The sequence below is a fragment of the Cryptotermes secundus genome, unplaced genomic scaffold, assembly GCF_002891405.2.
Source record: "Cryptotermes secundus unplaced genomic scaffold, Csec_1.0 scaffold1907, whole genome shotgun sequence".
NCBI lineage: Eukaryota > Metazoa > Arthropoda > Insecta > Blattodea > Kalotermitidae > Cryptotermes > Cryptotermes secundus.
The window spans coordinates 246480-257259 of record NW_019733348.1 but is presented as its reverse complement, the minus strand read 5'-3'; the positions used below and the strand labels follow the sequence as shown (position 1 = coordinate 257259).

Genomic DNA, 10780 nt, shown 5'->3' with positions numbered 1-10780 from the left:
TCAAATTCCGTCTGATCTCGTCTTGAAACATGCGGACGTACAGGCAGACATGACCCCCTCTATGCTTCATTTGCATGTACATCGTGCGAAGAACACATAATTAATTTTAGTTGACTAGCTTCCAAGGGCATGAGGTTATTGTTACTTTAAAATAATACATAAAAGAGGATGGCAAGTATTGTTCCGTAACGACTTTGAACCGTGACACAGTTGCGGCCCACATCAAGGTTAAAAAGAGACTGAAAGGCTGCAACGGCTACCAGCAATGCCTGGCTTGAAGTAGGTTGTCTCCACTAGCAACATAGATACGGAGGTTGTGCAGTTTGGGATGTCGGTCAAGTAAGATCAGTTATCGGCCTCCCACCATCCAGTGAAGGCTGCTTTGTGCCTTCGCGGACAAGTGCGACTTTCAGACACGCAACCATCTGACGACCGGTTTCAAAGTCCGGGCTGTGGTGCTGCTAAAAGAATGACAACTGAGGAAGAACAAAATACGACCAGGTAAAAAGAAAAAGGTAAAGAAATATTTAGAAAGTTAAGCACAGTGAGTCAGAACAGAGGATGGTTCGTGTCAGGAGGTTCAGCGAACCAGATTCACACATTTATTTCCTGTTTTTCAAGGCCTCCTCCGTCTGATTGGCAAGGTAAGTACCTTAAACAGGTCACGAACACCGCGTTAAAAAACCCTCACCGACTCAAAATTAACAGAAATGGAATTGAAAAGTGCACCTCATTTTGAATACATATATGAATTTTCCAAAATTGTTTCTTCTGCAGTTCTGTACATTTTATTGGCCTCCATTATCAAGTGTTAAAAATGTAATAAACAGCACATACGATAATCGAGATATTATCTGTCAATTTTACTTCATAAATATAGAAAATATCAGAAAATGAGGTATACATTTTACACAGTGTACCCTTTTTTTTTTTTTGTAGGGTGAGCCGTTTTATGAAAATTGGTACCAGTATTTCGATTTCAGATTTATTAATAAATTCTAAAAAAAAAAAACTCCGTGGCCTGTAGTTCGCGAGCGAACTATACGGAAAGAGCGACCGCCGCTTGTCGGCGAAATTAGTGCCAACTTTAGCGGATAGAGGGTGTCGCGTGGTCGGCGCAACGGATCTCCACGGCCGTTAATCGCGGTTTTCTAGACCGGAGTCGCTATTTCCTTGAAATATACGTAGCTCCTCAGTTATCCTCACGAGGCTCAGTGGACCCCGCTCCAGACCCACTACTTCTCAGAAAATCTAGTAGCGCCGGGAATCGAACCCAGGACTTCTGGGTCTGTAGCCAGGAAGTCTGGCCACTACACCACAGAGGCGATCTATTAATAAATTCTGAGTAAAGTTAAATTCGCTTTATAAGTTTCGGTGTAAACTTCCACTAGGAGTGCGCAAAATTTGACCCAGTAGAAACTACTGTAAGGGATTTTTGAGCTGGCTCTAGAATTGGGTAGTTCAGGAGATCAGACATGACAGATACTCCTTCCGTATTACGCATTTCGAGCAAGGGGAAAACTCACCCTCGCATTCAAAATTCTCCTCTACATAAAAACTAAAAATTAAACTCCGTGGCTTTTAGTCCGCAAGTGAACTATGCCGACCGAGAGACCGCCGCCTGTCGGCGAAGTTAGTGCCAACTTTTGCGGATAAAAGGTGTCGCGTGGTTAGCGCAACGGATCCCAACAGCCGTTAGTCTCGGTTTTCTAGACCGGCTCCTGCATAAAACTTTCGCTAAATTATGTTACATGAAATTACTGAAAAATAAAACTAAATGCAGAATATCAGGTTAATAAAAATTCCAAATTCCACAAGATTCATTATCTTATATGTGTCTGTACAGGAAAGAAAACTGAAAGAAAGAAAGAAGGAAAGAAAGAAAGAAAGAAGGAAAGAAAGAAAGAAAGAAAGAAAGAAAGAAAGAAAGAAAGAAAGAAGAGATAATTCGTCTCGGTTCACATAATCTCATATTCGTCTTGCACTCTGAAGGATATAGGTTCGATCCCATCTGAGGGTAATTTTGTTAGTTCTATTTTTTGCGAACAGTCTAGCGCAGAGACACAGCGAAGGCCGCAACTGCTTCATGCTTTCATTTACCGCAACCACAATCCTTCCAGCAAAACTGTATCGGTCCTAAGCCCACAGCAGACTGGCCACATGCTGGCTCCCCTGCAGCTGCACTGCACAGTTCGCATCTCCCCAGTGCAACGAGCATGCAGAGCATGCTTACACTAAACATCGGTACTCAAGGGAGCTGTGTTGTACTTCCATCAGACTTTCATTTCCAAGTAGGCCTATAAAGGCAAAGTTGTCCCTATGCTTAACTAATTAAGCACTACGTCATTAAGGCGTATGGGGGAGTGGATGTATAGATCTACATTTTCTTGACCTCGGAACTAGTTGGAGGTTAGCGGTCAGCTTCACGCCCCGGACGCCTTACTTCCAGGGAAAGAACCCCGTTAAACGCTGGGTAGGAGGTTCGGTGGGCTCCAGAGTCGATCTGGACGACGTGGAGGAGAGAAAACTCTTGACCCTGCCGGGAGCCGAACTCCGACCCCTCAGTCGTCCAGCCCGTAGCCAGTCGCTATACTGACTAACCTATCCAAGTAGGCCTAGAGCTTGTCATAAATTCATCTTATCGTTCATAACTCCTATGTTTATACGTGCATTTAATAAACGCTGAGATGATTTTATAAAATAGTACCGCTACATTAGCCTTGTCATCGCGGCATGGTGTCCTCAGGACCCAGAAGTAGGAGACGGCCTACAGATATAGATGGTAGCTGCAAACATCGAATAAGCAGTCGCGGAGCGCCTACAAGGTGCGGCCGTCCAGCTTGGGAGTTGGTAGTAGAGCTAACTCTCTCCGTAAAAAAGAAAGGTGTTGTCACGTGTATAAGTGACTACAGACAGGGTTTAGATTGCTAGTGGGGTGGGACTAAGTCCCTTGTACTGCGGCCACTTCTGGCCTATTGTACCAGCCCCAGATGATAGGTGAGGGTGATTGTGGAGCAATTGGTGGAATGAAGATCGGCAGGGGAAACCGAAGTACTTGGAGAAAACCTGCCTCAGCGCCACCTTGGCCACCACAAATCCCATTTGACCAGACCCGGGATCGAACCCGGGCCGCCGTGATGGGAAGCCAGCGACTAACCGCTTGAGCTATGGCGCGGCCCAGGGTTTAGATTAGTAACTGGATTTATTGAACACTTTCAGATCGTAACTACAAGTAACTATAGCGATATCGCTAATTCACACACTCGGCAGTTCACTACAGCACGTATTAAGTCTTCTCAGTCTGTTGTGACTTCATCAGTCGTTGTCTGGTGATGGATTTCAACAATGTCCTCTGCTTCCGTGCTCACGTTCTTACCGGCTGGCGACTGTTCTACAACTAACTCATTGCTCCAATTGTCCTGATTATAACATCCCGGCACTAACCGCATAGAAAAACCGTTTCTCTGTTGCTATTCAATTGTTGCTTAGCGGACAGCGCAGAAAACAGCATTCCTTTGTTGTTGTTTGCGGGACGCTGCCTAGCAACGGCTGCTTGTACAATCGCCTGTCTCGCAGTCGCCGCCTAGGAACGGGTCTACTTGCCACAGTATGTTACGAAATGTTACACAGGTTCTCGGGCTTGGATGGATTCTTTGGAATGACGTAAGCAAAGGAAAACGGAATCTGTCCCAGGATATGGACCAGTGGCAGGCTCTTGCGATTATGGTATGAACCTCTGGTTTCCATAAAATGTTAGGAAATACTTGAACAGTTGAACAACTAGTGGCTTCTCAAGAAGTACTCAGCTGCATGGAGTCAGGTAGCTAGTTAACGCTATATTCTACAACAAGGCAACTAATAAGTTGGTATATAGGTGGCGCTCTAGACTTGTATTCGCGAGGTGCTCGGTTCGATTTCCGGCCGGCACATCGGCTGTCCTGACAGGATAGTCATAGTTATCTGCAGTCCCTCCAGGTAAATGAAGGGATAGTACCTCAATTAGGCCACGAACACCTCCTTCCAAATCCTTTCTACCTCATCAGCCATTCCATATAGAGTCTCGATACTAAAAACGTCGTAAAACAACTTACGAGTGAAAAGAAAACAAAGTAGCGTGACTGAGTGTTTTGTTATTTAGTGATATAGATTCAGATGTTGCAGGCTGCATATTGTCGAATGAACCGCGGAGATGCTTATGAATTCTGAATGCTTAAGGACTTGGAACGAGTCAGAAGTGACAGATTTCAAGGTATAACCCAGAATTCGCCGGCACAGTCTACAAAAACATAGTCAAAATTATCAGTAGTGTAATGTTTTGAGTTTTCTTGGGGTGGGGTAAGACTGAGTCTACTTGGTCTACGAGGTCTGCGGTTTACCACATTATCTGGAATTCCACATAACAGGAGTGTAAACGTGTACTAATCTCGAGTAAACATACGTTCCTAAAACATTCGAAAAGGGCACTGTAGTAAAGCGATCAGTAATCTGCTTGAGGCCGGTCACGGTAGCCGAGCGGTCTGAGGCATGTACTGTCTTCGTTCGCTTGGAAACAGGGATCGTGGGTTGGAATCCCACTCAGGGCATGGATGTTTAGTTTGTGTACAGGTAGAGGCCTTGCGACGAGCTGATCACCCGCCCAAGGAGTCCTACCGAATGTGTAAGATCAAGAAAAATCGAAGTGAACGGAGAAGTTCATGGAGGTACGCCTAGGCCCACTGGGGCTGTAGTGCCAAGGAAAAAAAAATAACTTCGGAATAAGTCAGGTGTATTCTTTGCTAATTTGAATTTCTCTACAGCCATGACTTTCACAAAATGAAATATGAGTCTATTTTCCAGCCATTGTATCTACCTTAGGCCGAATTCTTATGGCAAAAACGAGAGTTAAAATGCATGAAGTAGAGAAGTATAAAGATCTATCGTTCACAAAATCAACAATGAATAGAGGAGTGTATAATTTTGCTCCTATTCCGTTAAATATACACCACATCGAAAACCGTTTGAACAAAAGCTTGCAGATGATACTGAGCTATCAACTGTAAGCCTCGTACAGTACTTAATATTACTTTTCTTAGGATACTGAGAAGCATAACTAATTCATCCAAGGTTGAGTTGCAAAGCTCAAACCGGATGCAATGCTTTGTACACTTGTCACGTTCTTGCATGGTCGAGGAACCTTAAAGCATAAGCAGGGAGTTTGACGTCAGCACGCGTTTCGAAATAACCAAGCCTATGGACCGAATTATAATGATCCTGTCTTTATTAAGCAGACGAGTGGCACAGAGGATTATGTAAACTGAACTAGTAACTTATAAATTCCTTCTCGCGTGCTCTACCTTTTTTTATTTCTAGTGGGGTGGAACTAAGTCCCTTGTACTGCGGCCACTTCTGGCCTATTGTAGCAGCCCCAGATGATAGGTGAGGGTGATTGTGGAGCATTTGGTGGAATGAAGATTGGCAGAGGAAACCGAAGTACTCGGAGAAAACCTGCCCAAGCGCCACTTTGTCCACCACAAATCCCACTTGACCAGACCCAGGATCGAACCCGGGCCGCCGCGGTGGGAAGCCAGCGACTAACCGCTTGAGCTCTACAATTTTTCATACATTCATCTGTTCCATGGGCGCTTCATACATCACAAATGTCATACTCTTCGAATAGATCGCCATAATAGTATTTGGTGAAGATACTGGAAAAATTTTCCCTCTACTCAAACTAAGCACCATGCCATGGAGACATATGTGGAGAGAGGAGGTATAGCTCCATGCATTCTTAACCTCAACACTAGATGGAAGTGAGTGCCGCTTCACCCCTGGGGAAAGAGCCCCATTTACCTATTGTACAGGAGTCCGAGTGGGAACTAGAACTGGTCTGGAAGTTAAAGCGAACAGATAAATATTTTGCCCCTACAGGAAATCGAACCCCAAGTCCTCGGTCGTCCAGCCCATAGCCTAGTTGTGATACCAACTGCAATTTCCCTACCCCTTACGTATCCATCTATCAACCGTATAATGGGTGCTATGATGCTATATCCCACAGGACTGTAACCTTGATACTACACGCCTTTCTGTTTTAATCTCATACTCTTTCAAGGACGCTTCAACTGCCGACAGCCATTAAGTAGCTGCCGCAGCACTGAAAAAATTATCAGAATGCAGTCCCTCGTTATGCCATCAATTCAGAAACTGCACTTACACATTCGGCAGTGAAAGGCAGAACCAAATAATACATTAACATTTCTTCATGAGTGACCTTATTGTGTTCCGGTATAGAAAACCGAAATTAACGGCCGTGGGGATCCGTTGCGCTGACCACGCGACACCCTCTCGCTTTGGCACTAACTTCGCCGACAAGCGGCGGTCGCGTACAGTTCGCTTGCTGTCTAAAAACCACGGAGTTTGTTTTTTGTTTGTTTGGACTTTATTGTGTGGAGGAAATACAAAAAAAATGAAATGTGTAAACTGGCGTATCATTTGGTTGCATGAGAAATGATTTGTCTTTTGAAGACACACCAAAAGAAAGGTAAAGCTATCCCTGTAACAGGCCATGAAGGCCCATAGGGTTGTGAGACGTAGAGGGTCCCACGGTTTCTAGACAGATGGTGGTAAGGTTGTCAGCCTTACGCGCCGGCCGCCCTTTACTCCTCAGGAAGATTCCTGGTACTCATTTCTGTTAGAGGCTGAGTCGACCCCAGGGCCATAGTGCGTCTGGAAGGATTAGGTAAATTGAGAAAATCCACCTCATCGGGACTCGAACCCTCGACTTTCCGGCTTGTAGCAGAGTGTTTCAACCAACTACGCTACCGCTTGCACCCTGAGTCTCCGGATTTTGTTTTTTTTTTCTTAACGATGGATAATGTCCAAAAATTCAATAATTGTACTAATATACCATCGTCACAAATTTGTATACCTTATTTAAAAAAAAAAAGCTATCCCTGTACCAGGCCATGAAGGTCCATAGGGCTGTGAGACGTTGAGGGTCCCACACTATCTAGACAATCGGCTCAAATATGGCGGTAAGGTTGTCAGCCTTACGCGCCGGCCGCGCTTTACTCCCCAGGAAAATTATTTAATTAATTCCTGGTACTCATTTCATCTTATTTAAAGCTTGTGATTTCTATTTGTCGGGATTCGGCTGAGACGCCGACTATTATGATTGAGGTCTTTAATGGTTTTTCTCAATCCCTCGAAGCAAACACCGAGTGGTACCTCAAACTAGGCCACAACCACNCTTACGCGCCGGCCGCCCTTTACTCCTCAGGAAGATTCCTGGTACTCATTTCTGTTAGAGGCTGAGTCGACCCCAGGGCCATAGTGCGTCTGGAAAAATAAAGAAACCCTTCGAGGGACTATCCTAATATTCGCCTATAAATATTGAATAGGCCCATAGCCAAAATAGTATATTCTAGGACCGAGATTCGAATGGCATGCCCCTCGAGTACAAGTCACGACGAGTTGAAAGTTAATCTAAACTGTTCGTTAAATACTAACTAATGAAATCAAATGCTAGTTACTAACCACGTGTATCTGGTTTCTTGCCCAAGTAAAGAGTCCAGCCTTTCACCAAGGGACCACGATACGGCCACAGCGAGTATGAGGCAGTCCCAGACAGCACAACTCCGCAATACGTGATATAACGGACATTGCCATATTGTAACATAAGTCTCACGTTACGTTATACACATAAGAACTGTAAAGCTATCCTCTAATAAGGTATACCTCTGGGGCACGCAGCAGCGTAGTTGTTCGAGGCACTATGCTACAGGCCGAAAGGTCGCAGGGTCGAGTCCCGATGAGGTCATTGGATTTTCAATTGATCTAACCCTTCCAGCCGGGCCATGAACCTGAGATCGACTCAGCCTCTAATATAAATAAGTACCAGCAATCTTCTTGGGGGTAAAATGCGGCCGGCGCGTAAAGCTGACAACCTCACCGCCATCTGTGAGCTGATTGTCTAAAACATGTGGGAGCCTCGACGTCTCACAACCCTATGGACCTTCACGGCCTCTTACAGGGGTAGCTTTACTTTAAGATATACACCCTGATAATGGTCCTGTAAGACCGAAACTTATCGGGATCTCTGTAACACAGAGAACGTAAGCAATACGAGATATATTTGAATGATATTATATTTAAGCATCCTGTTGCACTCCATACGATAAATGATATAAACTCCGTCTCAAGTGCAAACAATATATTTTGTGTCTTTGATCTTGCTCCCTACACTACATGTTTCGGCCTCAGACGGCCATCATCAGGTGTATAACACTCACGTCGCTGTCACACTGCACCCAGTTCAAAATTTAACATCTAAAACACTCTCCCTGTCATTATCAACTTCTACTTCGTTGATAGCTGTCCACCCGTAGATTACTTCACACACGTTAATTTGACTTTATTGTAATAGCACCATAATAAAATCTTTAGTTCTAATTTTAAACCTTTAATTCTTGTCCAAATTTTAAAATTTTAAAATTGTTAGGGTTATTCGCCCTGTGTTTGAAGTGCTGCAGCGGCTAGTTCTTGTTACCACACTGTATAGGTGTTATCCTGTGTAGTCTTTCTGTGTGCGTGCCGCTGCTATTCTTTACTACGTGTTTTAGATGTTAAATTTTGGGCTGGGTGCAGTGTGACAGCGACGTGAGTGTTATACACCTGATGATGGCCGTCTGAGGCCGAAACATGTAGTGTAGGGAGCAAGATCAAAGACATAAAATATATTGTTTGCACTTGAGACGGAGTTTTTATCATTATATCATATTTGAATGATGTTATACAGATAACATTTAGGGAAACGAAGTCTATCAAAACACTAACGGAGTATAATCAAGAAAACACTTATCAATGTACTGTTTGTTCTATATTACCCGCATGACGAAAGCCATACCGCATTTCACATTTACTGTCAGCCGGTAGCTAGTTGTGTCGCGGTATTAAACTCACCGGGGCCTTTGAAAGGAAGAGCATATGTAACTCGCTCGGCGGGTGCCATAGTGGCAGTATAGTAGTCAGTATTATATGAAGACTTCTATTTTCTTGGATATGACGCATATTCCGTTGAAATTCAACGATGTTAAGGAGGAAAATATCGCCTCCATCACGAAGGTTGAACAGTAAACCGAGCAAGATACCAGCGTGAAGCAGACAGCGAGCAGAGCTCTGCTAACTTCTTGTTTGACTTACCCATTAACACGGGCTGTGCCAAAGCTCAGGCGGTTAGTCGCCTGCATCCCACCGCGGCGGCCTGGGTTCGAGCCCAGGCCAGGTCATGTGGGGTTTGTGGTGGAAAAAAGTGGCGCTGGGACAGGTTTTCTCCGAGTACTTCGGTTTCCCCTGCCAATTCGCATTCCACCAATTGTTCCATAGCTACGGGCTGAACGACCGAGGGGTCGGAGTTCGAGTCCCAGTAGGGTTAAGAATTTTCTTTTCTCCACGTCGTCCAGACTGGCTCTGGGGACCACCCAGCCTCTTATCCAGTGGTTACTTGAGGCTCTCTCCGCGGGGTTACAGCGGCCGGGGCGTGAAGCTACCTCTCACCTCCAACTAGTGCCGAGGTCAAGTAATATGGGTCTATAAATCTATTCCCCCATATGCCTTCAAGGAGTCGTGTTTAATTAGTTAAGCACAGGGACAACTTCACCTTCTTATTAACACAGAAAACAAAAGGGACATGTTCCTCCTAAACGTCGGTTGTCTTTTCACCTGACCGCACAGCGTTATATCTACCGTTATGAGAACCTCAAATCCTACATAAATCTCTTAAGCTCCGTCACTTCAAAGGACATCGGCCTCTCCAGTACAAGATGACACAAAAGTCAGTTAACTGATTAGTAACACGTATACAGAATGCGTTAGAAATTTCTATATTATTCATTGAATTTAGAAAAACTATTCGAAGTGAAATCCTCCATGGCCGACGCACAACTCACAACGCTGTGACACTTTTGTACAATGAAGAAAGCAGTCTTCTGGGATTTGGCACCGTGTATATGTGGTGTTAACCGACGTTTCGGAGGAACGTATCGCCTCCATCTTCAGGGTAGAAGATAAATATATATATAAGAATCTGCAAGCAAAGAGACCGTGAGAACCGGTAAAAGCAGACAGTCTGGAGAGCAGATGGAGGCGATACGTTCCTCCGAAACGTCGGTTAACACCACATATACACGGTGCCAAATCCCAGAAGACTGCTTTCTTCATTGTACAAAAGTGTCACAGCGTTGTGAGTTGTGCGTCGGCCATGGAGGATTTCACTTCGAATAGTTTTTCTAAATTCAATGAATAATATAGAAATTTCTAACGCATTCTGTATACGTGTTACTAATCAGTTAACTGACTTTTGTGTCATCTTGTACTGGAGAGGCCGATGTCCTTTGAAGTGACGGAGCTTAAGAGATTTATGTAGGATTTGAGGTTCTCATAACGGTAGATATAACGCTGTGCGGTCAGGTGAAAAGACAACCGACGTTTAGGAGGAACATGTCCCTTTTGTTTTCTGTGTTAATAAGAAGGTGAAGTTGTCCCTGTGCTTAACTAATTAAACACGACTCCTTGAAGGCATATGGGGGAATAGATTTATAGACCCATATTACTTGACCTCGGCACTAGTTGGAGGTGAGAGGTAGCTTCACGCCCCGGCCGCTGTAACCCCGCGGAGAGAGCCTCAAGTAACCACTGGATAAGAGGCTGGGTGGTCCCCAGAGCCAGTCTGGACGACGTGGAGAAAAGAAAATTCTTAACCCTACTGGGACTCGAACTCCGACCCCTCGGTCGTTCAGCCCGTAGC

General features: G+C 44.7%; 1 protein-coding gene across 1 annotated transcript in view; it reads left to right on the top strand.

The window, feature by feature from the left end:
- The first annotated feature begins 238 nt into the window (after positions 1 to 238).
- The window catches only part of LOC111868128, a 69252-nt gene continuing 58710 nt past the window's right edge, over positions 239 to 10780 (top strand). The window contains exon 1 of the mRNA XM_023858535.2: positions 239 to 501. Within this exon, the coding sequence (XP_023714303.1) occupies positions 470 to 501 (32 nt within the window). The 5' untranslated portion in view covers positions 239 to 469. The remainder of the gene's footprint in view (positions 502 to 10780) is intronic.